Consider the following 27,991-nt stretch of genomic DNA (forward strand, 5'->3'; position numbering starts at 1 on the left):
AAAGCGGCTCGGCGAGAAAGCGGTTCGGCTCAACTTTGCGGTTTCCGGCGCGGTGCGGGACCGCCGGGGCTGGGGACAAACCACGGCCGCTCCAACGCAGGCGGAACCTTCTGGTCCGGAGAGCCGCAGTCGGCCGGCCGAGCGGGATCCTCGCTTAGCCCGGGCCCATGTGGCCTCGGCCGGAGAACGGCCGACTCGGCACCAAGCCACGGGCTAGCTCTCCAGTCGCCCTGCGGAGGACCGGGGCTCCGAGAGCGGGGAGCGGCGGCTCGCGCTGGGCCCGAGCACAAGAAGGCCGCCGACCGAGAGTGGCCGCGACCCGACGCTTCCGCGGCTGCCGGATCGATTATGCAGATGGACCGATCAATGTGGCCGCTCTCGGCGGGCCCCGAGGCGCTCTCGCTCCGAGCTGCCCTCCGCGCCCGCCGATAGACCGGCGCCTGGCCCGGCCTGGCCTGGCCCGCTCCGCGGCACCTGCCCGCGGCGAGAGGCGCCCAAAGTTTCCGCCGGGGGGAGGAGAGCAGCGGCCCCGATCCGGCGCGAAGGGGCCGGGCTACCCCATGCAAAGCAGCCCGGGCGGGGCGCAGCGAAGTTGCCACTTACGCGGCGGCGGCTTCCCTCCTCCTTCGCCCGTCCTCCTCTTCTTCCTCCTCGGCCCCTCCTGCTGCGATAGCTCCGGCGAGACGGCTAATCCCGGGCGGCGGCGGGGGGGCGATGGATCCCATGAAGGCTGCGGGTGCGGCGGGCTCCGAGCTGCAGCCCGGACTGGCGGCGGCGGCGGCGGCGACGAGATGAGGCAGAGGAGAGGCGCGGAGCAGGCGCGGCGGCCGGAGCCGGGCGGGAGCCGCTTCCACTTGCGCCGCCGGGGCCGCTGCTGCCGCCGCCGCCGCCGCCGCCGCTGCCCAGCAGCAGCAGCAGCAGCATCGTCGCCGGGAGCGGCGGCGCCCCGGAGCGAGGCGGGCGGGGGCCCGGGCGGGCGGGAGCCGGACGGCGGGGCGGCCGGAGCAGGAAGCGCCCGCGTTCAGATCTGCTGATTGGGGAGGAAAAAAACTCTTTGGATCTTTATTCTGCTAATTAGTTTCCTGCAAAAAATGGCTGATTAGTGCAGTGCGCATGTGCCTCATTACCCAGGCACGACGGGAAGGGCTAATTAGCCACCTTCTGGATCAATAAGATTCAGCCCAGGCGGCGGGGGAGGGAGGGAGGCAGCGCGGGCGGAGCGGCGAGGGAGGGAGAGAAGGAAGCAGGGAGGGGGAAGGGACGGGCGGAGGGGCGCGGGAGAGAGAGGAAGGGCGGGGGGGGGCGCACGCCCGCCTCCCCCCGCGCATTCCAGCCGTTTTCTGGCTGGAGCCCGGTGGGGAAGTTGCCGGAAAGTTGCGGCTCGGCGGGAAGAAGCTCGGGCGGACGCGGCCCCGATCCGGCTCCGGCTTCCAGCGGCATCGCCACGCCATGGAGCGGGCAAGGCAGCCGGTCCGGCGGCGGCGCCTCCTTCCGCAAGGCCGGGCGTGGGTCCTCTCCGAGGCGGCGCCGTTGGGTCTTGCGGCCGGGGAGTGGCGGGAAGGCCCGGCGAGGGGCCAGCTGCGGAGCGAATGGAGGAGCAGAAGGAGCCCCCGCCTGCCTGGTCGGCCGCCGAGGCCAAGTGGTCGGAGTCCGGGCGGCGGCCGCGCCCAGGCCGAGGCTCTGCTGTTGGGAAGCGCTTGAGCAGCCCCCAAGAGCCCAGTCGGCGCCGTGGGCAGCGAGAAGGGTCAGGCGCGGAGTGGCCCGCGGTGCCTGGCTGGGCTGCCTGGAGGAGCAGCGGCGATCTCGGCCGGCGCTGAAGAGCTGGCGGCTGCCTCGGCGACGTTTCCTCGTGAGAAGCTGTGCTCTCCTTGGGCAAAGCGGCTCCGGGTAAGTGGCTTCCTTTGCCGGTTGAGTTCGGAGAGGGAGGGCACGCCGGGTCTTTCGCAGCGCTTTCGGGGGCTCCCGCTGGCCGAGGGGGCGGATGGGCCGCGCTCTCGAGGGTGGCCGTTTTCCTCCCGTTGTTCCTTTGCGGGCCCCGGAAACGCTGGCATGATCGGCACGAGTAGGTGGCCTTCGCCCGAGACTCCGGCGCTCCGGGAGCCCCAAATGCAGCTTTCTTTTGAGCTAGGCAGGCTGTTCGGCAAGCCAGTTGGCTCCCCAGCACAGAGGAGGACAAGCTCAAGATGCCGCCTTCTGCAAGAGCCGGACGGATGCGACCTTCGTGCCCCTCCGCGGGCAAGCCTGGAGTAGAGCTCATCCAGCAGGAAGGGGGGGGGCGCGTCCTCCGGTTAGTGCATTTTAACTTCCTACTAAGGAATAAATTTCTTTTCCAAATTACATACAAACCACTTGTGGTAGCGTTGTGGTTATTAGGCTATGTTTAATTAACATTTTTGTTGTAATTTTAATAATTTACAAGTATAAATGACTTGCAACTTATTTCTCAGAAACAATGCTTAATGGTACTCTGACGTTCAACTCCTGCTGATTCAGAACAAATGACTTAGATGTACTGGTGTCAACTTCATTTTATTCTAATAAATAGTCATTGGTCCTAAGAATGTTTTGGTTAATTTTTAAATCACCACTACAAGCTAAGTTCAGCCTTATATCTAAAACTGAAGTACAGGCATTCTTTTTTAGAATTATTAAATTACTACTTAATATTAAGTACATTTTAGTTCTGTTAAATTGCACCTCGTCCAAATTTTATAGGAAACAAAGGGGCAACAGATTCACTCTAAAGGTGGGCCTGGCCGCATTGCTGTCATGCTCCTGGGAGAAACCAAAGGGAGACTCTTGATGCCAGCTTTTGGCATGCATTCTGCTCGTTGAAGGCTGGGGCGGGGGGGGGTGTATTTTAATCTAATCTATGTTAGAGGCAGGAAAGGGAGGCTTTGAAGGATCTCTTCGCCTGCTGCTTGCAAGCATCTTGGGAGAAGCACTGGGATCCCAACAATTCACAGCTTCCTCCATCAGTCTAAGCACAGGTCCCTCTGGGTGCCATGGGAAATAATTCTGCCGGAGAATGGCTTCCTCCGGTGCGCCTTGGCCTCTGACTATCTTGAAGGGCTTTGGAAAGAATGATGGGGTTCAGAGGGTGGTGGAAAGAAGGAAGGAAGGAAGACCTGAGTGAATGGTTCTGCCTGACTGCCTTAACCAACTCCATCAGGAAGGAAGGACAGAAGGAAGGAAATGGAAGGAAGGAAGGCTGTCTCAGATTGACTGATGGTGGTTTCAGCAAGTCCTCCCCCTGCCTTAAGGGAAGCAATCTGCCTTATAGACTGGAAGGCTTTCATCCTGCCAGGGCCTGAGCCAGCACACCACCGCCAGGGGCACCTGGCATGCTCCCCAGCTACTCCACCAGCACTTTCGGGTTTGGAACTGCTCCTTCCTGGGAGTGGTGAGAAGCTGTTCGTTTGTTTCAGTACAGGGACTTTTCAGGTTTCTTCCGTGGAAAATAACACAGTGCCCAAGCTTTGTTGTGCAAAATCCAGATGCTGTTCCTGCCAGTTCCTCATGGAGCAGCAGCCCATCCAGGCAGCTTGAAAGCAGGCGATTCAGTGGGCTTTGCAACCACCAAAATTATGGCAAGCAGAGAATGAACCACAGGGAAGAATGGAGAATGGACTGGTGTTCGTATGACAGCCCTTGAGAGAAGCCACCACCAAGAGACTCCCCCAGAGATTAAGAAGAAAATACTCCCAGAAAAGCATCAGATTACAACGGCTGTGAATGTATTTATACATCTAAAAGCAGGACACAAACTGGAGTGAGAAAACCCTCACAATCAGCGCTTCAGCCAGGTTTGCATTCATCTATCATCGGAACAACAACAACAAAAGCTCTGATTTCATAGTACTGTATGTTTTCCTTAACACTGGCATTTTGAATTATGCTAAGAAATGATGTTATTTAACATATCTATGGCATCCCTTACATTGTACATTTTATAGTAATTATCACAACCGTGACAAAACAGAAACCTTTTACCTGCTCATGGGATCTGCAAGTTCATACAGTCTGCAAATTTAATGTCTCTACTGTCGTGAAAGCAGAAAATGGAAATCCTCTCTATACTAAATTTTGTAGATCATCTGCACAGCCAGCTGATCCTTCCAGGAGGTGCCAGAATGTATAAAATTACTGTATTTGTTTTTATCACGGTTTAGTCGGTGCCTGGTTCAAAACACTTGTTCAAGAATTTTCAATCCCAAATCATACAAACAAGTCGAATGTGGCTTTGGGTGCTTTATCCACAAAATAAGAGAGCTGGTAATAGGAAGATGGTGGTTGTCTTAGAGGAGCGATGGAGGTCTCTGCTACCTACATAAACAAGACACAGTCCTGCCTTTACAAGTATTTCGTATTCTCCACATAGCTTTGTTTTTGCATCCAAGTATGAAGAAAACTAGCCATCTCTACAATTGTTGTTTCTGTTCCCAATGGGAGAAAATATTGTCCGGTGTGACTTGTCTTTCTGTGCCACCTTGTTTTGCCTTCAAGGAAAAGCATATCAAATTACAAAGAGCTGCTTTGAGAGCACCTGGGAAAGCCAGCTTCCCCTTTCTCTCCTATATCCCCCTCCTGCTTTCCGGCTAGAGGATCTCCACTGACTTGGAAAGGCCTCAGTTCTGGACTCCTGGCCTGAGCAGGAACCGGCTTTGTGCTTGACTCTTTTGGCCTTTCTGGGCAATTCAGCAGAAGGAGCCCTATGGGTCTGCTGCGGACGCTGCCAAGACAGCCACCTGCTGGGGGTGGGGCAGGCACCTACCTCCAACAGGGAAGAAGTCCAGGTTGTTGGGCGATGGGCACCGAGCGGCACTTTGGTGCTCCGGCTGTTTGGGCCCACTCGGGCTGTCAGGGACCTGCCCTAGAGACAAACGGTTCTTTCCAGTGAGATAGGAAGGGAAGGAGGTTGGCTCCTCTTGCAGGCAAAGCAGCTGCAGGTACCAGATGTCCCTGGAAACTTCCCAGCCCTCCTTGGTCAGGAGAATCCATTGCTTGACTTGACACAAGATGTTACTCCTGGCAGAGCCTGCCCAGCAAGCAAGTGCCAGCATCCAGGACTTGCTTTATTTATTTATTTATTTATTTATTTATTTATTTATTTATCGCATTTTTATACCGCCCTATCTCCCTAGGGACTCAGGGCGGTTTACAGCCAGAATAAAACATACATATAAATACAGGATAAAACAACAATTAAAAAACTTATTAAATAAGGCCGAATATTTAAAATAGAAATACAAATAATAAAACCCCATTAAAACCAAATTCAAAATTTTAAAAATTCTAGTCCAGTCCTGCGCAAATAAATAGATGTGTCTTAAGCTCGCGGCGGAAGGTTCGAAGGTCAGGAAGTTGGCGAAGTCCTGGAGGAAGTTCGTTCCAGAGGGTGGGAGCCCCCACAGAAAAGGCCCTTCCCCTGGGTGTCGCCAGTCGGCACTGCCTGGCTGACGGCACCCTGAGGAGTCCCTCTCTGTGAGAGCGCATGGGTCGGAGAGAGGCAATCGGTGGCAGCAGACGGTCCCGTAAGTAACCCGGCCCTATGCCATGGAGCGCTTTGAAGATAATTACCAAAACCTTGAGGCGCACCCGGAAGGCCACGGGTAGCCAGTGCAGTCTGCGCAGAAGAGGTGTCACATGGGAGTCACGAGGGGCTGGGCCTCCTACCGGAGTTTGGTCTGCAAAGTGGAATCTAATCCTGTTGATGGTGTCGGGCCAGACAGTTCTCTTGTGCAAGCGTGGCCCCATACAAAGAGTCACGCTTGTGCATTTCTGTGGCGCATCAGAGCAAGTGGATCATGTACTGATTGTTTTGACGCAGAACTGAGGGGAAGCCCTCTGAGTGGCAAATGCCTTGCGGGACCCCTGCAGAAGCAGAGCCTTAAAGCTGCCATATTCCAACATAGCCCTCAGCAGCCAAAGGGCCCACCCAATAAGGCACGAGTGTGAAACTCGTGCCATCTCGTGACGTATCACAACTTTTTTCCCTTTCACTGGGCTGGGCTGGGCGTGGCCTGCGTGTGACACATCTGGCCCAGTTTGACATCCCTACTAAGAAATCCTCCACCTAGGCCAATCCTGTCCCTTTCCCCACAGCTGCACCAAAATGCTCCTGAGGGGCCAAAATGAGGCATAGCTGGTCTGTTTTTCTTTACAATCCAAGAAGTGGGCCAAGGGAGCATTTGCACCAACTGTGTGCTGGGTTGCCAGGATCTTTAAACTCCCCTTTACCTCCTGGACAGCTAACATCCCCACAGCTGCTGGTGGAGGTGGCGGCACCTAGACCCCTGGTGACCCAGAAATGAACTCCTCAGGGCTTAATTCTGAACAGATACGGACACAGTTGCTTACATCAAAAGGCTCTGAAAAATAGCGAAGGAAGAAGCAACAAAAGGATGGGACAGCAAAATTGGGGCCTACAAAGGCTTCCAGCCTCAGCATTTCTCTCTCATGGCCAGCCACAGAGCACATCCCAATAGATTTCAGGGGAAAGGGTTCTGTCCAGAACCTCCCTGGCCCCTGCTTGGCCAGGTCTTCCTTCCCTGTTGCTGAGGCCAAGGTGCCACATCCAGCCTCAGGCTGTGGTGGGCCAGGAGACCGTCCAACTTGCCTTGAGGGTCTGTGGGAGCCCAGCACTTGTCCAGGTTGGTCATTCCATTGCTGAATGAGGGCTCTTTGGGGGAAGTTTTTGCTAGTATGCAAACAGAAATCCATCTTCCCAAAGCTTAAACCTTTTATTTTCACCTCCTCCTCTTTACAATAATTGTCCAAGAGGACAATTCCCAGAGCAGGTGGGCATGGATGGAGCACACTTGACTCTTCCCTCGGGAAAACCTGCAGGGCTTTCAAAAGTCGTACCCCTCCTTGGGTCCTTTTTTCAGCCAATCCAGCTCCAAGAAATGTTGATATTATACCTTTTGTTATACACAATTGACTTTCGTGGGCTTGACCGGCAACTTCCTTCTCTTGCAGACTAACTCCTTTCCCCTTACTGGTCAGAAGGCATTTCTGCATTGAAGACTAAGTTGTGCCCCCACCCACCCCTGGCTGTCCCCACCTGCCAAAAGGAAGACCTGCCAGCCAGCCCAATGTTCTGCACCCCGCTCCCCTTCCATCTTCTCTCTGCTCTCATCCCATCCCTGGACCCTTCTCTCCCCCTCTAGAATCCATGGGATAAAGGAGGGCCAGTGCTCTAAAGGAGGATTACCCTGGGACTCGGATGCCAACGATCTGGGGAACGACAGAGTTCTTCCCCAAGTGAAGAGGAGCTTCTTCATCCCTGCTCTTATGCAGACTGAGCCTCACAGCTCCATAGGTTCCCAATGAACCCTCCCCAGATGCCTCTCCCTTTCTGGCTATGCTAAGGTCACATTCAGCTGCAGGATAATCAAACCACTTTTCATATCTGTCTACCCGCAACTAGCAACCTCTCCAGTGACAACATATAAGAGGAGCAGGAAAAGAGGCCTGCGCAAAAGCTCAGGAGAAACTCACTTGCAGGCAGCCTCAAACTCTCCCGGCACCCTCCCTGCAGGGCTGCTCCCTCTCATGCAAGGGGAGGCACCTGCCTCCTTGACCCTTGAGCTCGCCCTGAAAGCTTGGCAGATAAAAGCTGCAGGACTTGCAAGCTCTCCTCCTCTCCTCCCCCACCCCAGAAAGAAAGGGACCCAAGGGTCTGGGGCATCTTACTCGGGCCACCATCTAAATATGCACGTTAAGGGCAATGCTCCAAAAGGGAAGGGAAGGAGTCCCCATTGATCTCCCCTGCTAAAGAGAGGGGAGGGGATCTGGGGACCCTTCCTGCCTGTGCCCATCACCCCTTAGGAAATATTGGCCTTGGCGAGAATGCCAGTGTCTCTCATGTTGGATTCTGACTACTCCTAAAGAGAGACAGGCCATTGATGTCCAAAAGGGGGCTACCCTGTACCCCACTAACAGTCTGAAATGATGCCCCTGCCCTGGCAGAGCTCCTAGCCTTGGGCACAGCAGACGCAGGCCTCTCGATGCAGAGGCCTTTGGCCACCCCTGAGAACTCTCCTGATGGTGCCAGGAAGAGCTGCCCAAGGGCACTTGTGGGCGGTTCCTCCCCAGGAGAGTCCACCACCTGCAGGCAGGAAAAGGACATCGTCTTCCAGAGCCCCATTCACACTGTAGCAGCCGAATTGTGCACACAATGATCGGTAGGAGAGTTAAGTGAAAAACTCAGCAACTCTGGCGCGCCTGCATCCGCATGCAGGTACCACCCGCCTGGAATAGTGGAGCAGGGAAGGGCCTTTATGGGGGTGGGGGATGTGAGAGACGAGGCTGTCTCCCCAGAAGAAGGGCTGATCAGCCAGGTTGCCTCCAGCTTCCCTTCCTTGCTGCTTCTCTCCATAGCTGATCAAACATCCTCATTCTGCACGCCCACTACTGAACCAATAGCCCCCCTCTCTCTGGCCGAGGCAGCAGCTGTCCAGAGGGACAGCATAGCTGTGTAGAATGGGATGTCTGAGAAGTGTGGAGGACGTTCCCGACTGGGAGATCCCAGGTCTCCAGTTGCAACACTGCCTAGGATTAGGAGGCCACACAACAGCTCAGGCTGTGGATACAAGGTTTGTCACCATGGTAGCTTACGCTGGCACAGGTAGTCTTCGACATACAGCCAGAATTGAGCCCAAAATTTATGTTGCTAAGCAAGAGAATTGTTAAGTGAATTTTGCCCAATTTTACAACCTTTCTTGCCAGTTGTTAAGTGAAACACTGCAGTTATTAAGTAACATGATTGTTAAGTGAATCTGACTTCCCATTGATGTTGCTTGTCAAAAGAGATAACTTGACCCCGGGACACTGTGACCGTCATAAATACGTGCCAATTGAATTTTGATCACATGACTGTGGAGATGCTGCAATGGTTGTAAGTAAGAAAATGGTCATAAGTTACTTTTTTCAGTGCTGTTGTATCTTTGAATGGTCACTAAACAAATGGTTATAGGTCGAGAACTACCTATATTGTACCCGCTCATCTATAACAGAATAGAATGGGAACAATCCAGAATCAACTTAGCAACAAATCATGAAAATGGCCCCAAGGAGGATCCCTACCTGCTCTTGCTCCCAAAGACCTGCACTTCCACACCTGGATCCTCCTTCCTCCTCCTGTCCGCTTGAGATCCAGAGAAGAAAACGGCAAATCCAGAGGCATCGAGAAAGGTGAATATTTGCTTTCCGTAGATTGGCTCTTTGGTGTATTTCTGAAGGATTTTGTCAGATAAATCCTTGGATTGTTTCAAAGCAAATTTTGATTCTTGTAAAAGTTGAGAACTCTTTCTGCATGTGACTGTCGGCCACGTACTGCTTGCTGCTCCTGTGCTGCTCCATGTAGGTGTTCTCCTAGAAGCATCTCATCCTAAAACGAAAGGGGAAAACTCAGCTTCCTCTGCATGCCACCCGCAGGCAGGTGGCTCACTTGTCCAAGTCCACCCGAACGCTTCTCCACCCTCAATGAAAGGATGCATTCCAGTCAAACAAGGCAATACCACAGGTCAAGCCATCAGCGTTAGGGCTGCGTGCATTCATTTGTTCATTTGTGTACATTTGTTACCTTGAGTTGTATCGTGCGTTTCTCCCCACAGAATATTCAAGATAGAGCACATCTAATTTTGAAAGGCAGGTATTAACGCCTTTCCTCTAAGTGGAGGGTGTGGTGAGGCAAACCCATCCCACACCTGGGAGCGATGCACAAGGAGCCTTTCCACGCTCCTGGCTACCTAAGCACCTTCATCAGAACTTCTGGACTCTGCTGCCAAGAGCAGCGCCAAATGCATACAGGTCACCTAACAAGCTTGGAGCATTTGGGGGCTTAAATCTAACACCCCGTAAATGAGTTTGGAAAGCAGCTGGGAATCAGAGCTGGTCTTTCAGCAAGAGCATCCTAATCTAATCCATTGTTCATTATTCCAGTTGCTCAGCTAGGAGCCACCTAAAGGTTCCGCTCACTTCAAATGCCTTGTGACAGACCCCAGAACCACAGGAAGAGCTGGCCTTTGGCCAGGAGAGGGAAGCCCCGCTTGCTTTGTCACTCTCAACATTTGTTTCATTGTTATTCATTGTAGTCCTGATGTTTCAGTGGTTGTGAGCTACCTGGAGTAATCAGGAGTTGGGCAGCACATAAATTTGATTGGTAAATAAATAATCAACATCTAATTGTGGATTATTGTGTGGACAATTAACCAGTGGAACAGTTTGCTGTCAGAAGTTGTGGGTACTTCACCACTGGAGGTTTTTAAGAAAAGATTGGACAGTTACTTGTCTGAAGTGGTATAGGATCTCCTGCTTGAGCAGGAAGTTGGACTAGAACTTTTTTAGTGGGGTTTTTAAGGGGTTTGATTCATTTTTAGAATTTTACATACTCATTTTAATTACTTAGCGTATTGAATTAGATGTTTAATTAATATTGTATTTTAAGTTTCTTGGTATTTATGTTTTATTTGTGCTGTACACCGCCCTGAGTCCTCGGAGAAGGGCGGTATAAAAATTTGAAAAATAAATAAATAAATAAATAGAAGACCTCCAAGTCCCTTCTAGCTCTATCCTCAATAAAATGTACTTTTGCTCTTTGTGGCATTATTTTCTGGTCTGATCTATCTAGAAGGGCAAACAATTGGAGTGAAATATATTGTATTTATATTCAAATTGCCATTATTAAAGCCTGTATAAATAAATCTACATTTATAGATATTATGAAAACTTGTGCTCATATGTCCATACATTGTATAACTTTGGAATGTGCCTCATCATTGCAACTGATACTAGATATGTATGTTTGCATGTGTGTATATATACTGTTTCCCTGAAAATAAGACATCCCCTGATAATAAGTCCAATCGGGCTTTTGAGCGCATGCGCTAAAAAATGCCCCACCCAAAAAAAAGCCCTCCCCAAAAATATTTAAATGCATGTGCAGGCAATTCCCGCCATTTCTTCTGGTTAGGATTAGGGAAACAGAGCTGGAAATCAGGTAAGACAGCAAGAGGAGCCTTGCTCAATGTGCCCCAAAATAATAAGACCTCCCTGAAAATAAGGCCAAACGCTTATTTCGGGGTTCAAAAAAATATAAGACATGGTCTTATTTTCGGGGAAACATCAGTGGTGAAATGTAAAATTTGTTACTACTGGTTCTGTGGGCGTGGCTTGGTGGGGGGGTAATGTGACTGGGTGGGCGTGGCCACCTTTTTTTTTACTTTTAAAAGCAGCTGAGCCGCGCGATCATCAGTGGCTTTTCTTTAACTTTTAAAAGCATTTTTTTGCTGAGCTGGGTATGGGCGGGGGCGGGGCGGGATTTTTGTTACTGGTTCTCCGAACTACCCGCCACCATCGTTTACCAGATCAGGTGATCCAGTTCAAACTGCAAATCTGGCAAAACAGGCTAGCTTGGAAGAATTGGCAGTTGTCTGAAATAGGGCTGCAAAAACTGACATGACCACGAGGTGGAAGATAAGAGATTCAAAGCAGCCTTGTTTGCTGCCATCTACTAGGAAATCTAAAATTTTGCAGCTCAAATCTGGCAGCTCTTGCAAGGCAAGAGAGAGATAAAAAGGAAATTGACACCACACACTGATCCATAGTTGGGTCAGTAGCTGGATTTTCTGGGTTCACATTACACAAACAGTAAATTTACCATATCGGCTGGATTTGCACAAGATGCTACAATAAAAAGGGATGGACTGTGTTTGGTATGTCATGCAAACAACTGCAGGAATAGCTTTCTCAAGCACAGTAAAATGCAGAGGCATATTTCTATGAGAACGGTCTCCATGGATATCAATTAGCCACGTTATAGAAAAGGATGAAGAATGACGTGTCATTGTAATGCAAGCTTTTTCAGAGTTGGCTTCTTGTCCTTTCATTACTCTCAGGCCAACGGGAGCTAGAGGAAGGAGGACCCTGCCTTCCACTGCTCCAGCTCTAGCGAAGGGCTTTGTTTTAAAATTCCTCTCTTGTTTTAAAGCATGAAACGCATTGCTATGGCTGACCAAGAAAAGAAGCGGATCATTCACTCCTTTTTAGAGGAAGAGAAAAAATGGTCTCCTTCAGAGAATTGTGGAGCTGGAAAAGCCATTCAGCCCCCCCAAGCCCCACCCTCCAACCTGGAGTCTCCCCAACCGCTGGTCACCTCACTGCTTCTAGGCAACACTGTGGAACCACCTGCCCTGCTCTTCTGGGCAAATGGAGTCAGGCTTCCCGCAAAACCATTTTTCCATGTCCTGCACTCTGAGATGTTAGCAAAGGAGACTCAACTCATAAGGTTTGCATTAAGTTACTCGGAGAAGAGCCAACTAAAACTTGGCCGAGTGGTTCGGCTTCTTTCTCGGACTCAGAATCCTTGGCATCTCAAGGAACGCAGCTCCTTTTGCCCTCTAATGTTTCCGGGAGCAACCACTCCCTGGGTAGCCAAATCTTCCTGTGCCCATTGTGATTCGGACTCTCGGGTGCTGCCTGGGCTGAGCATCGGCATCCATTATATGTCCTGTATGGGGGATCTGTGGAAACAGAGGGAAAGGCATGGAGAGAGTGGAGGAGGGTTAGCTCGCTCTCCTGCCTTTTCTCTTACCCCATGCCTCTCATTTACTTATCTTCCTGTGTTCTTTTTCTGCACTCTGAAGGATCTTGCTTGCCCTAAAAGGACACAGGGTGATGGGTGAAACAAATAAGCCAGCCTGCTCAACTCTGGGAAGGGGGAGGGGGATTACACAAGAGCTGCCAAAGAATCTGGTGACAGGCAGCACTTTTTGAACCTCTTTGCTGCCCTCTTGTGGTCACCTGGATTTGGGCAGCACAGATATACCAAGGTGCTGTTGCTCAGTAAGGTTTTGTTTCTGATATGCTCCAAGGCTCAATGGATCATGACAACTCGTCAGTCGGACCAGTCCCATCCCGAAGTCCAATGCAGGTTAGAGGCTCTGTGATCAGACTCTGTGCCAGACAATGTGAGAGAGGCAGTTCCTCCGAAACTCCCTGGCCCCAAAGCCAATACAAGAGCAACTGCTGTTCTTCCTGCCAGCAGCAAGAGATTTAAAAGCTGATCTTGCTTTCTAGAGGTCTTATTACACCTTGATTAACTCCTTTTGGGAACCGCATCCAGCCTCCTACAGCAATAAACGCCCATCCTGGGCAATTCTGCTGTGGTCTCCACCGTCCTCTGCCCTTGCCAGAAAAATCTATGGGGCAATGGCTGCTCCCTTCCAGCAGGGACAGCCTTAAGTCAGTGGGCCCATCGAGTCCACAAGACTTCCCGAAGGGGTTGAGAGCTGGTGTGTAAGGTGAACCTTTCCTGGACATGCGAAAGGGGAAGAGGGGACCGTCTTCAGGAGGCTCTGCTTGGAAGGCTCCTGCCTCGGCTCGCAGCGGTGGCACCCCCACTTGGCCTGAATGGCAGCGTGCCCATTTCAAAGAGGGGGAGGGCAGAAGCAATGCCAGAATAGGCTGGGTGCTGTGGCCTCTTCTTTATTTCATCTCACATCCTGCAGGCTGCACGTGTGGTGCACGTGTGGTGCAGAAGTAGAGGCAGGGACTATGATCAGGGCCCGAGGCTCTCTCCAAATGGGGACCCAGAACCTTTTTCCACCCTAGGCCATGGACTAGCCTGGAATCATCGCAGGCCTCACCTTGCAGAGCCTCTTGCTAACTGTTAGAAATAGGTCTGATCAATGCAAAGCAAAACAGCCGTGCCTGAGCTGTTATGCAGTGCTTAGTATTGATCTGAGCTAAAAGCTGCCAATAGGAATGGAGAGGCCGTGACAAGCGGAGAAGAGGAAATGGCTTTTGCTGGTGGACTCAGACAGAGGGAAGCCCATCAAAAGTCAGGGCTTTCTACTTGAACAGCTGCTAACCAGATTTTTTTTTGGGGGGGGAGTTTTCCCTTTGTTTCAGAAGTGAACTATCCAGCATGTGCTGGGCATTGGTGAACCCCAGAAAGATTCAGGACTGCCAGGGGGACAGAGCAGAGCCAGCCTGCAGCCAGGGACACAGGGCACCAAGAGCCTCTGGCCAACTGCTGCCTTTGCAAAGGTTCATCCTTGCCCTGATTCCCTGGGCTGGGAAAGTCAGGGGCACTTAAGGCCAGAAGAGCCGCAGCAGCAGAGAAAGTGACAACTGGAGTAGAAACAGAAAACAAACTTTTATCCAAAAACCAGGGATGCCCATTCTGTCCAGCTGCATTCTCTTTTTAAAAAAGAGATGTGGTGCCTCATTCCCAGGCCCTCAGATTTATCCCTGCAGCTTCTCCACCACTTCAGCCCCCACAGACAAGGGCTTTCAGCCCCACTGGCATCGTTTCAGCTACTTTCTCTTCTCACAAAGTGCAGAATAAATTATTGTAGAATTGAAAACATTTCCTCTCTTGAACCAAACTTAAAACCAATTCAGGCATTTTCCCAAATGACGTTGTTAGCCTGGCTGGTCAGGCTACTTAATGTTCTCAAAGGAGGAGAGGCAAGAAGGGAGAAAAATGACATTGGCTGAAGATTTGGTAAGCCAAGATGAAAGTGGAACACAGGGCCAGGGCTTGATTAACTTTCTAAGCTGCTCACAACACACAGGATATGGCAGAAGTACCAAGCATGGCCGAACTATCAAATGTGGTGCCATAGAGGTCACAATGCCACCGGGGGCTACTCTCATAATGGCCACCTACTGCTCAGGCAGTGCTTGAAGGCTTGAGGCCTGCCCGGGTCTCCTCAGGGCCGGATCACATCTCTGCTCCTGTCCCTTCATCAGGGACTAAAAACAACAGAGTTGCCCCTGCTGTTTGTATTTTCAGAAGCTACGCCTCTTAAAATGACTTTTGGGCTCTGCTCTCTCTGATCGGGTTCTTTTTCAGCAATCCTCTTTATTTATTTTTTCTCACTGTCCATTACTGACTCTCCAGCCTGCCAGTGAGATTTTTTCCTATTACCCTTGAAACTAAAAAGAATGCAGACTAAGCAAATGAAACCCAATTCCTGTGTAATATTGAAAGAAAAATGCTTAACTAGACTAGCAATCCAAGAACGGCAGGACACGTAAGTGTGGAAGATGAGTCCTTTGAAAAGCCCAGTCTATGAGGTGGCCACCTTCCCAGTTCCCTCCCAAGGGAATGCCGTACGGCACACCTGGGACAGAAATGGCGACCTGAAGATGGTTCCACTGGGAGGATGGCCAGTGGCCACTCTGGAATGAAGAGCTGGTGAGTAGAGCAGCTCTTTGATAATCCCCCTTTGGACATGAAGAGGACTCGATAGTTGCTCCTCATGACAAGCTGCAAGGCCACAGTCTCCAGGGGACAAGGGGACGGCCATTTTCTGCTCAAACCAAGGTCCATGCCTTCAGAAAAGGACACTGGGTTACAAAGTTCTTTTTGTACAAAGATAGTTGTTCACTGCTTTTTGGCTATTAGAAACTTTAGGTTTTAGGTTTAAAGACCTAAAAAAAATTAAAATACTGATATTGATTTTGGAAAGTTACAGATGAAGAGTCCAGAGTGATTTAAAATAAGATTTTGACATTAAGACTTTCTTGTGGGAAAATGCTGTTGTTTTGATTACTGTAAAAACATGATAGGGTAGGATCCTGAAGCTTTCATACTAGAGGGAACCAGAAGGAATTAAAAATTACAATTAAAGGAAAAGAACACTTAAATTTTATTTAAGTGAACAACAGATCCAGAACATAATTTTAAGAGTGTCTGCCATTATAGATAGAGTCTTTAAAAGATCTTAGGGAACAGGAGGAACAAATTTTAGCTGATGAAACTGATTTGAAACTGGATTTAAAAATGACAGGCTACAAGAATGATATGGAAAAAGATGCTACACTGGATATAAAAATGAAACCATCTGAGGTTTTAATAATTAAAAGGGATATATATGAATAACAAACCAAAAAGTGACCTGAATAACTTTCATTTATTGGATTTACAAAAGAAGTTTGTTAAAGTTTTAAAAAATATTGTAAGAAGGGATGCCTTGGGATAAAATGTGCTGTTCAGAAAAAGGGGCTACCTAAAGTTCTTCCTGAACTTAATGAATTGCAAGAAAGGAGACGCTGGGGGCTGCCGTCTAGGACAAGGGGTCCCGGGCAGAGACCTATTTGGGGATTCATTTAGTTGCGATGAATAGTTGGCTGCTATTCTTAATTAATTAATTAAGAATCAATAATTTGGGTATTACTTTAATTGCTTTCATTTTTTGAATTTTGTTCTCTGCCCAGAAACAATTGAGAGATAGGTGTCCATACAAATTCAAAAAATAAAAGACAGAGAAATCACCACACCAACCATGAACAGGGAAGCTCTGCTTGGAGAAAAAATTGCTAGAAGAAATTTAGAGACATCACTGACTTCAACAAACTGAAACTGAGTCAATAAGATGGGTGCATCAGCTACAGAGATGAGTTGCTGCAGCCTTGGCCACATTCACCCAGCAGATTCTCTAAAACGGCCTCGGGGCCAGCTTGGGACTCAAGATGTTAGGCGGCTCCAGGCAGTGGGATCAGTTCATTACCTGTGACCAGGTGAAGCACGGACAGGCATACTGGTGACTACGCCAGACAGTGGGGCCCAATGTGGAGGTCATAGACAGAGCCAAGAAGTGGGGTTCTAATGAGGAATCCTTTGGGGGCTTAATGGGCTCTCAAAGAGCTGCACATACTGAATTTCATGCCAGTCACCTTACAAGTCAAGCCATGCCACAGAATGTCAGACATTGAACCGGAAACTGAATTAACCTGCTGAAGTCTTCAGCGAGGATCTCGCGTCCCCTTTCCTCTCGCCTTCATGGGGGAATCCCCTTGCTCCGAGCACTGGAAAATCTTGCTTCACCTTTCTTCCTCCCCAATGAACTGCCAGCGATTTTGGTGCCTGCCCCAGCTGACGTCCATCTCCAAGCCCAGGAAGTCAGCTTTTCACAAAGGAAAAAAGACAAAGCTCTTTATTAGTGGCCAGTTTTAGCAGATTGCATTTTAAAATCAAACACAAACTTTGGACTGTGGCAGGGAAGACCCTAGTGGAGATTAGCTGGGCATGCTATGCAGTTCCCGTCAGTTGGGAAGCCGGGCCTCGGGCCCCAGGAATAGGTGACTTTTTTGCAAGCCTTTTACTGCCCTGTCAGTGGGGACCCCATTGGGCTGCTCCCTGTGACCCCTGTCTCTTCCAAAGTAAAGGGCGTCTTGTTCTCAGAAAAGGAAAAAGAAAAGCACACACACGGGGGGGGGGGGCAGCCTCCTGCCTGCTCCTGGCAGATCCCAGGTGCCCCTGCTAGCTGAGAGTAGCTTTATGGGTTCATTGAAATATTGAAGGATCCAATCTGGGTCAGTCACTGGGACCAGAGGTTTAGTCTTCTGAGCTTTCAGACTCCTGCTGGGACACGTCTGTTTGCCTTTGTTCACTGAAATATCTCTGCATCCCAGGGCCCTTAACGTCACCTGAGAGCAGAGCTTTGGGACAGCCCAGCCATTACATTTATTATTTGGGCTGACAGTGGCTGTCACTTTTTTCAGTTGACCTCTAGTCTAACTTTTGTTAGATTTAACGTAAGCATCTTTAAATTCAAAGAATACACTTTGCTGTTTCTGGAAATACCTGTCATTGGATTTAAGCTATTCTTCGCTGATGTTGCAACTTCCAAGTCAAGCTGCCTACCCTACCACAATCTTAACAAATCATGGAAAGAGGAGGCAGAGAAGGAGGGAGCGAGGGGGAGGGGAGGAGGAAGTTCCCAGGCCTGCCTAAAAATCAACCCGGGGAAGCCCCTGGAACTATACTGAGAAGAGTACAACCCTTCAAAAGAGCCAATTTTTTTAAAATTCCAAGACATACAACTGCCGGATTCCCACCAGAGCTCTGCCAGTTTTAAAACTGACCCAGGGAAATCCTGGTGTGGAAATTTTTTTTACTTAAGTTGCTGGGAGCAGAAAATAGGGACAACTGCAGCTCAAGTCCCTTGCCCTTCCCAAATGACCCAGGGCATAAACCACCGGAATTCTCAGAGGAGGAAAGGGGGCCCAGAGGTGAGGACGGGAGAGGATTAGGCAGGCTGATCTGAAGACTGATGCTCTCCTCAGATGGATAGAGCTTAAATCATCCAACACTTCAAACTTCAAACTTCATCCAGCCCCTCACTGCCATCTGAACAGCCAGAGGCCTTCCAGATAAACCGTATTTTAACAAACCAACTTTACACGCAGAAGGATGATCTGAGATTTCTTAGAGCCGTAATAATTTGGAGTGACAGATATGGGCCATTCCCCTTCCTCCAGAGTAAAGGGGTCTCTAAAGGCAATGCCATTCTCTGCCACCTCTTTTCAAGCCTCTGATTTATGAATACCGGAAAAGGGAAATGGACGATATTTCAGGGACTGTGTCATTAGCCGTCTCCAAGCAATGTAAGCAGCCATGTTCTGAGACACCCTAAATTAAAGACGATGTATTTCTGGGGCTGTCAGCAGGAGGACCCACCAACATGGCAGCAAGGACTCTCTGGAAGGAGGCTTGCCTGAACCCAGCTGCAGCCTGGCAGGGCTCTTCCCAAGGAGAGGAAGCCTCCATGCTTCTAACAATCACACTGAAGAGCAGCCTGAGGCAATCTCCAAAGCCCCCTCTAAACAGCCTCTAATTAATTGTTATCCTGCTACTCCAATGAGCCCCAGGAGGGCAGCGAGCCAAACAAAAGGAGGGGGGGGGGACCTCATTTACTCATTCAGAAAATCTCTGACGCAATTCTTCAAAACTGGGCAGCTTGAAAAGAAAAAGTGGCACCCCCAAGTTCTTCAGCTGGATTTCCCTGCCGTTTCTTTCAAGATGAGCAAATGGCGAGCAAGCAAGGTTTCCTTTGTCCTCCTGGTGATCAGATCAGGCTGGCTTTGCTTCAGCGGTCCAACCAAGCCTTGGAGGACTCCACGCACCCCAGGACAGGACAGCAATGTCCACGGGATCCGCATAGTTAGCTTCCAGAGGCAAAGGTGGAGAGAAGTGGATTCAGGAAGGCCACCCGCTGACACACCTACTTCAAGCTCAGCCATGCTGGTAGCACTCCTCCCAGGTTATGCGACTTCAAATGCTGGACCGTGGAACCCATCGTTCATGTTTTGGGCGTCCTCTTTGAACACGGAGGAGGTCCTTCCTAATATGCAAGCAAATCAATCCTGCCCCGGCCAGTGCCAGGTGTCAGCAGCAGAAAAGCCTGTTTCCTTCCATACCTGCCCACCTTTGGAGGGCTCAGCTCTCCTGAAGAGACAGCCTGCCTCTGAGGCCTTTGCCCACCTCCCAGGCAAGGACTCTGTTCATCCTTCACAGCCATGGAGAAATGATGGAAGAAGGAAGGGGATACCTGACCTGGAAGACCTGGAGGCAAAAATCCATTTCATTACCTCATTCACGGGCAAAGCAAATGAGCAGCCAGGGCCCACTTAAATGGAGGCAGGAGAATCTTAAGGGAAGGGAGAGCCAACAGCATCTCCCTTGGGATCCTGGCTACATTTCAATCTCTTCCCTGACCAATGGGGATGATTTTGTTGCAGTGCACTACAACATCCTCTTTTCTCTTTGACAAAATGAAACCGAGTCCTCAGGATTTTTCTACCCATTGCGCTCTTGGCTGTTCCGCTAGTACTATTTCATTACTTATTGATTTTTCAACATACTGTCTGCGTGGTTGTAATTTACACAGGTTCTGATGGCTCTTAGCAATTCTTAACACCTGAAGGTGAGATCCTGGAGCTCATCCAGGACAGTAAATGTAAAGAACTCGAGTTACAAGAAAAGCATGACAAAGCAAGAAATTTGGTAGCCAAAGAAAAGGTGACGTGAGCACAAGGCAGACCTTATCGTATGCCTCCTAGTTAGCAATGCTGAAAGACAGCATTGAATAAAAGACAGCATGAGTAAAAGACAGCGGAGAGAACTCAGTGCAATAAATTTTAGTTAAAAAGATTAGGCAACATTGGACATCAGGAGAAATTTCTTGATATGGAAAGCAAAGCAGAAGTGATATTCATTTCACAACCAGGGACCTTTTCTGGTAGGAATGTCTTCAATTGCAATTGCCTCAGCCATTCTTCATTGGGAAACTATTCTGTGTTTTCCATGGTGCTAATTCTCACAGCAAGATGTCCTTGATTAGAGGACCAACTTCTCCCCCCTGCAACATCCTGTGTCTCCCTCGATGTGCCCAGTCAAAGCCGTGACTGAACTCTGCTTTGTCAGAAGCTCCGGAAAGGGAGAAATCTTCTTCTTCTTCTTCTAGGCTGGGGCTATCAAACTCCCAGCCCGCAAGCCAGATGCGTCACATACCACCCACGCCCACGCAAGATTGAGCAAAGGGGAAAAGTCCCGATACGTCATGTGACGCTGCCATGACAATGTGAGTTTGACACCCCTGTTCTAGGTGGACAGCACAAGGAAGCTGTGGGGCCACCCAGCTCTGGTTCCCACCACTGCAGAATCCAAAAGAAATCACCAGCCAAGAGCCTGGGGGGCTTCTTTGCTGCACCACTAAGGCCACTGATGAGGTCATTTAGCCCCTATGTCTGTGTGTGTGTGTGTGTATGTGTGTAAAGTAACATATTAAAATTGGTATGAATAATGCAAAGAACACTTTTCAAAAATCAATAGGCTGCTTTAGACTATACTTGTTTGTTGTATTTCTGAGTTATTGACCCCAGATCAAGAGCCAGGTTTTGATTTATAAAGTATCTTTAGTAAATGAATACTTTCTGCTAAGCCTGAAAACTAACCCTCTGCTGAAGTCTGCAAGCATCTTGGCCCCTGCCCACCCTAAAGTCGCTGCCCCTGGCGAGACCTTGGCAAGGGACGGGATTTCCTGGAGAAGTCTAAGTCGGCCTGTGGCCAGGCCCAGATGGGTCCCCTTGACCTGCAGGCAGCAGCTGGGTGTCTACTCACCCAGTACTCCGAGGTGCACTCGGAGGCTTCAGTTAGTCCAGAATGCAGCTGCGCGGGTGATAGAGGGAGCTACGCGTAGCTCCCATATAACACCGCTCCTGCGCAGACTGCACTGGCTACCTGTGGCCTTTCGAGTGCGCTTTAAGGTTTTGGTCACTACCTTTAAAGCGCTCCATGGCTTAGGGCCTGGGTACTTACGGGACCGCCTGCTGTTACCGCATGCCTCCCACCGACCCGTACGCTCTCACAGAGAGGGACTCCTCAGGGTGCCGTCCGGCAAGCAATGTCGGCTGGCGGCCCCCAGGGGAAGGTCCTTCTCTGTGGGGGCTCCCACACTCTGGAACGAGCTTCCCCCGGGTTTACGCCAAATACCTGACCTTCGGACCTTCCGCCGCGAACTGAAGACACATCTTTTCATTCGCGCGGTGCTGGCTTAAATTTTATTGATTTTAAATTATCTATTATTAATTTTAATGGGGTTTTAGTTTTATATATTTTAAAGTTTTTTAGGCCAATCATAAAATAAGTTTTTTAATTTGTATTTTAAATTGTATATTGTATTGTTTTTATTTTTGGCTGTACACCGCCCTGAGTCCTTCGGGAGAAGGGCGGTATAAAAATCGAATAAATAAATAAATAAATAAATAAATAAATACTCCAAGTCGGCCTTGAAAGGACTGGCTCCACCTCTCCCCGGCCTGAAACAGGCCTCGGGGGTGTGGCTTTCTCCACCTCCTTGGGTCACACTCCACTCACTCCACTCACAGAGGCAGCCAGGAAGGCTCAGCTGAGATCCTGGCAAAGAAGATCTATTAATTAGGCTACCCACTTGAACTCCCTTAACCCAGGACCAAAGGCCTTCGCACTGACTTCTCACAGCAAAGTTGGCTTTCCCTGGCTGCAGAGTTTCAGTGCCCTCCAAGGAGAGATTGGAGGGAATGGCTCTGCTTGAAAATCCTACCTCCTATGCCTCACAGCAAGGATTAGAACCATTTAAGCGGGATCTTTTGAATGGGGCTTGTTCTGTATCTGTTCAGCTCCCTATAGAGTCCCAACCTCTTTCCCCAGAAAAGCCTGCAGAAAGTGCTGCCTGCTGCATGGCTACTCAGAGGGTCTGGCTACAAACGCTGCACATGAAAATAAATTTCAAAAATTACCCTATTGCATGTCATTGAGAAGTTCTGGATTAATAAGGTTTTGTCCCACAGAATGGCTAAAATAACAGTCAGTTTTTTTATGTCCTTCCAGAATGAGTAACTGATTCACATGGAGCATGGAAGGACCAATACCTTGGCCAGGTCAAGGGCAGATCCCGTTGCTCCAACTCCTTTCCTGGATGGAGTTGATTAAACCACCTCAGTTGCAGAGTGACCTGTTCAAGTACTTATCTCCTATTGTGCCAGATGGGTCTACCAGGGCAGGCTTTAAAAGAAGAGTTGCCAGGCTTCAAAAAGGTGGCCAAAACCCAAGGACATAAAGCAAACTTCCCTCCCCACAAGTCAGAAGCTAACGTAGGTCAGGTCAGCTACTAAGGGCAAGCAGGTTTCCTTGAAAGTGTCTGTACGTATGGCTGGTCTTTCAAAGCTGCTGTGTTGAGGGAGAAAGAAAAGGGGCATCATTTTATTCAAAATTCACAAATTGCTCTGTGGCCACCCATCTCTCCATAGATGTGTTTCTCCAGCACCTCTTGGCTGAAGAAACCCAACCATTTTTCGAGCTTCTTGTCACTTTGGGGATTGGCCCAAGGATTTTCAAAAACTCATTACCAATTGTTTCACCACAGTAACACCTATGAGAATGAAACCTTGGTTTTTGCAGTCAATTTGGATTTAGATGGTCTTAATTAAAAGACAACCTACTGGTTGAAGAATGTAAGGTATCAGTTCACACTGGCACATGGCATTCTGAAAGCACAAGCTCTCCATTCCCAGTCATGGAGATTCTCAGTCATCCAGGCCATAGTTGTTCCAAAAGTGCTATCCCAAGTGGGCCATCATCAAATCTCAAAAAAGACCTTACAGGAGCTCCTCCATAACAGACAACGAAGAAAATAATAAACAAAGCAACTTTGTCATTCCATAATAACAGGAATACTGGAAAAACTCAGGAGGATCTTCAGCCAGCACAACACACGTGCAGACTTCAAACCCAAGAATACACTAAGGCAGAAGTTTACCCACCCCAAAGATAAACACCTGAAGGATAAACAACAAGGATAAACTGAGCAACGTGGTATATGCAGTACAATCTCTCAACAGATGGGGAGGGGTACGACATTATCTATCTCCAGTCTACAACACAGTCCTTTCAACAGTTCCAAGAAGGTTCCACACCTTTTTACACTACTCAGGTGACCCTGAGGATACAGTTAAACTTCCAGGTGGCCTCAATGACTCTCTAAAAAAAATGCAAATGACCAGCTGTCTGCAAGGAGTATAAATCCTTCCATTTCCCACCATCCAGCCAGAGCGGAAGAAGCTTCTCAAATGAGAAGCAAAATATCTTCCAAAAAAAAAAAAATCAGAAAGTTCAGTTTCCTCTTGAAAAAGCACATTTGGGTTCTCCATTCTTTTTTCTTATGTAAACTCTCCTGAATCTCTGGCTTAACTTTTAAATTAAGGCAATCTTTAAAGTGAAAAGAGGCCTGTAAACTTTTGCTAATGCTAGGAATCTCTTAGAATTAGAGACTTTCCAAAGGTAGCCAGATTCAGTGTGTGTGGGAGTATTGGTACAAGGACCCAGCCTTAATGCAGGGCTTCAGTCAATATGCACAATATTATCAGACAGGGCCAAAGACTGCTTTTTTGCACCTTGTGAACAAGGTAGTCCTTGCCACACAATACGACAAGGACAGGCATGTTATGAACTAATAAAATGCCTGTCTTCTTCTAGCTGCTACCAAGAATCTAAAGGGGATGACAGAGCTAAGCCACAGAAGTGATGAGGGCTGCAGGAACACTCTCAGGATGACGCCTTCCTTGGGTAGTTTATTTGACAGAAAGGCTGATCGGCATTCAGCAACCAGCTTTCAGGGTGTCTATGGGCCCAGACAAGCAGAAATCCAGCCAGTGAAGTATGGCCGCACCACTTATGCTTATAAGCAGCAGCGGAGACTTTGAAGGGAGAAGGAAAGGTTATCTGACAGTCTATCCTAGAACATAACTTTTAAACTCATAAAAATGCAGAAAAGAAACAGAACTTGCCAGTATCCCAGCAAAGAACAAACTTTACTCATTGTTTCATTTCAGTTGCTTCAATTAGAAATTTCTATGGTAGTTTACAAAGCACAACTCATCGCTAAACAAGACTCAAAACTGGCCTCCACCTAATCATACTGGAACAGAAATGCATCCACTGACAAGGCCAGTGGCCGAAAAATCCTCTTGGCTAATGGATCACCCAGCGGGCAGGTGGGAAACCCCCTCAGAACCTGCCTTGGAAATTTCCACCTGGGAAAAAGACAGGAACTGTCACAGGGGCACTCAACAATTGCCCTGCCATTTTCTACTGGAAAGTGTCCGAAGTTGTCATTTATTTTCTAGAGAAGACAAGCGGGTAAAAAAAAAAGCCGGTTGGGAAATTGCTTTCAAAATTGCTCTAACCTGGTTCTTGATGGTGATCATTTAATGGAAGCCAGTCACTTCCACGTGGTTTTCCCAGACATGCAGGGGTGTCACCCTGATGATGGGTTGTCTAGCTGAGCTGGGTGGAAGCTTCCTATTTCCTTTAAGGTCAGGCCAGAAGAGCAGGGCTCAGAGTGAGCTTCACCTGCATCTCCTTCAGGGGCACGGGAACTCCGCTCAGCCATCCTGCTTCCCAGAAAGGCCGGTGGGAGGAGAGGGCCATATCCTGCTCTTCAGTCTCCTCAAGCCCTGAGGCTGCTTTGCTGAGGAAATCTTCCAAAATCAATGGCTTTCTGGCAAGGACTCTCATGAGGGTTGTATAAACTTAATTAGCAATGATGAATATTTACAGCTTTAATTCCACTTCCACCAAGCAGCTTTTTGTTTTTGGTGGGCTCTCCCTGTCGCAGGCCCTTCAGTGCAGAAGGTTCTGAGCCTGAGGGGCAGGTCAGCTCCTTCTTGGAAGTCTCTGAGCATCCTTCAGGGAAAACTGAGGCAAAGGCTGGCTCACCAAAACCAAAGAAGAGATTCTCCCCTAAGAGGAGAGATTCTGGAGTCCTGCTTGATCAAGGTTCAGTCCTGCCAGATGCAGAAATAAAGGGGACTTTTCAGGATAGAAAAGTCATTTATCATCCATATTTAAAGTTGAATTTGCTGATATTTTATGGTATTCGATATTATTTCTATTAACATTTTATGCTGAAATTACAGAATGATTCGTGAGTGCTGAATTTTTGATTGCCTTTACACTTGCTGGGATACTATTAAAGTTGATTTACATTAATAGCACTGTAAGAAGATATTAACAATGAAATTCCAAAAGCACTTAGCATCCGATAATTGGAATTAAATGACAAAAAGGAGATAATAAAGGGGATGGAAAAGAAGGAGTGGGGTTGGCAGCATTGCCTTCATTTGCCACCACCCGGGCAAGCTAGCTCCAAGGAGCCATCCGGGCCGGTTCAGCAGCGGCGTTCAAAAGACGCGTGCGGCTCAGGGGAGACAGTCGGCCGATGGGCGCTCCGTCCACTTGGACCAAGCCGCCTGACCTGGGCGACGGAGGGACGTTTCCATCTGCCGCTGGGATCCTTTCAGGGCAAACCGCTTAACTCGGCTTGGCTCCAGCGCTCCTTCCACAGTGGCCACAGCCGAGGGAGGGCCTGGCTGGCTCTGACATCTTCCCGGCGGCCCTTGAGCGAGCCGGGGCCAGGAAGAGACCGAAGAGTTTCTCGGGGCTTCGGCAGCTTTCAAGGTCCCTGTCCTCTTAGAGCTTCCCGGCAGAACTCTCCCGGAGGCTGGGCAGGCCGAGTTCAGGCCGGGGGCAAGGGAAGCACCGCCGCCGCCTCTGGCCGGGCTTCGGGGCCTGCAATCAGCGCTGCCTCGGCGGCTCCCGCAGGGAAAAGCAGCTGTGAGCAAAGCAGCCCTGCCGGCCTCCGACTTCCGGCCTGGGGCCCCGACCTCCCGCCGCCGCCGCCGCTTCTCCTTGGCGGGGCGGCGGCTGGGGGTTCCCGTCGTTCTCCAGCCCGGCTGGCTGCCAAGACGGGGGCGCGGGGCAGGGGGCTCGCTCGGCGCCTGGCAGCCCCCGCTCTCCGCCTCGAGAGCCTGGCCGGGAGGGCGGCCGCCGGGGAGAGACGCGGGGCCGAGCAGAGCCGCCCTCCGGTCTGGCACGCGTTTCGGACCTCGGGTTCCCCGGGCTCAGCCCTGCCTGCCTTCCCGGCCGCTTCCGTCGCCCTCGGGCTTGGAGAGGGGGAGCTGCGCTACCCGAAGGCGGCTTCCTCGGCAGGCCCCGCAACCGACCCCAGGAGAGCAAGCAGGGCGCCTCCACTCACCAGGAAGCGCCGCTGGAAACGGCCCGGCCGAAGAGAAGAGAAAGCGCCCCTCAGCTTAGCGAGGCTCGGCTGGGAAGTGGCGACGGCCTCGGCTGTTCCGGGAGGTCGGGGGCGCTTCTTCTGCCTCCGCTTCGCACCTGCGGCTGGAAAAGAAGGAAAGTTGTTGTGGAATAAGTTCCATAGGCTTCCGCGAGAGTATATCTTTCCTTTTCCATTTCCTTTAAAAAACATTTCATCCAAATTGTCTGAAGATTCTCCAGCCTCAGAGTGAAGCCGTTTTGTTCTTTCTGGGTTTGCACATTTGATCGACTAATTTGCCCCTTAAGAAGCTGACTTTTTAAAGCTTCCCAGGTTCCATATTGTGTACTTTACTCAGCAAAAAGGACATGTGCGAGTTTTTTAAGCTGAAGCCAACTCTTGAAAAGTAGCAGAACATTTAAAGCCGGCAAACACTGAACTAAAGCACAAGGTCTCTTTAGGAGTCTCTAACCCCTTGCTAGCCTCCCAGTCAATGAGATGCCTGGTAGGACCAAGCCCCATTGGCTTAGTTAAAGTGGAGTGCGTTCATCCCTGGGTCCCACTCATCCCGCAGAGGTCCCTGGTCCCCTTCTCCATTGCTCTCAGCTTCTCCTCACCTGATATGCACCCTGCATTGGCAAAGGAGCAGAATGTGAAAGGTGGAAGGGAGGGGAGGGGAGGGAGGAAGGGAGGACACATAAGGCTATCAGTCAAGGTCTAATGACTTGAAAGAAAAAAGGGGACCAGTTGCCTTGGGGACAACTTGTCAGCACTTTGTCCCTTAGGATCTCCTCCTCCTCTGCTTACCATAGGTACTGGTCCTTATCCCATGGGAGGACAATTGCGAAAGGCAGCCCACAGATGAACTCTGGAATCTCCATGGGGCAACAACGCTGTCTGGACAGCAACTGCTTTGGAAGTTTCCAGCCCCAGAATTCTAATGGTCTGAAGTTTCTCTGTTTATCTATCAGCATAAATGAGACTGCTGAGTGTTTCTCTGAATCCTGTCGGTGTCTTTATCAAACACACAGGGCTACAGTGGGGAGAGGGCTGGACCAGCAGAGGAGACTCAGGAAAGCAACCTGGGTGATTTAGAGCCAGTCTGTCTGTCTCACTGGGGAAAAATGGAACGAAGAGTGCTAGGTACAACATCTTGAGTTCTTGAGAGTAAAGGAGGATGTCAATCCAACAAATAGTAATAAATGGATTGTAAGTAAAATGATTAATTACAGAACCAGCTTTCCCCCTCCCATTGAGCCAATGTTCCCTATTCCCCTACAGGCCCAGTCCTCCAGGAATCCGGACCTCTCCGGCTAAAGTTCAAGAAGCTGCAGGTCATCAGCACATGGCTTCCATCCCTGGACCTTTCTTTCCCCCAAAGAGATTCTCTGGAGGCCTTTGGTCATTTAAACCTTTTGACAGCCCAGCAGGAGCAGCCAGTTCTGCAGCCTCATGAAGAGGACCGAGCATTTGATCTGAAATTGTTTTTCAATAGCTGTATCTTCTTCTGTGTTATTGCTTTACATGGCATATGTTTGTACAATATTGAAAATCAATAAAAGTACAAAAATGTTCCGTCTTCTTTTCAAAATGAAACTATC

At 49.6% G+C, this 27,991-nt stretch overlaps 2 protein-coding genes across 4 annotated transcripts in view; one reads left to right on the forward strand and one right to left on the reverse strand.

The window, feature by feature from the left end:
• Positions 1-26,699, reverse strand: part of ZFHX3 (zinc finger homeobox 3) — a 117,437-nt gene extending 90,738 nt beyond the window's left edge. The window contains exons 1-3 of one of the 3 annotated variants that reach the window (XM_058155581.1): positions 26,373-26,699; positions 16,750-16,922; positions 9,091-9,394 (exon numbers count right to left, since the gene is read on the reverse strand). The gene's annotated coding sequence lies outside the window, so the exon portion shown is untranslated. Of the gene's footprint in view, positions 1-603; positions 742-9,090; positions 9,395-16,749; positions 16,923-26,372 lie in introns of those variants that run through there. The other 2 variants (XM_058155587.1, XM_058155582.1) reach the window with 2 other exon arrangements.
• LOC131184269 (translation initiation factor IF-2) lies at positions 715-27,962 on the forward strand. Its single transcript, XM_058155390.1, has 5 exons — positions 715-783; positions 1,175-1,887; positions 2,129-2,287; positions 27,203-27,333; positions 27,672-27,962. The coding sequence occupies exons 1-5, from the start codon at positions 715-717 to the stop codon at positions 27,947-27,949; spliced, it is 1,350 nt and encodes a 449-aa protein (XP_058011373.1). The 3' UTR covers positions 27,950-27,962.
• Positions 27,963-27,991: the final 29 nt, after the last annotated feature.

The sequence above is a fragment of the Ahaetulla prasina genome, chromosome 12 (assembly GCF_028640845.1).
Source record: "Ahaetulla prasina isolate Xishuangbanna chromosome 12, ASM2864084v1, whole genome shotgun sequence".
NCBI lineage: Eukaryota > Metazoa > Chordata > Lepidosauria > Squamata > Colubridae > Ahaetulla > Ahaetulla prasina.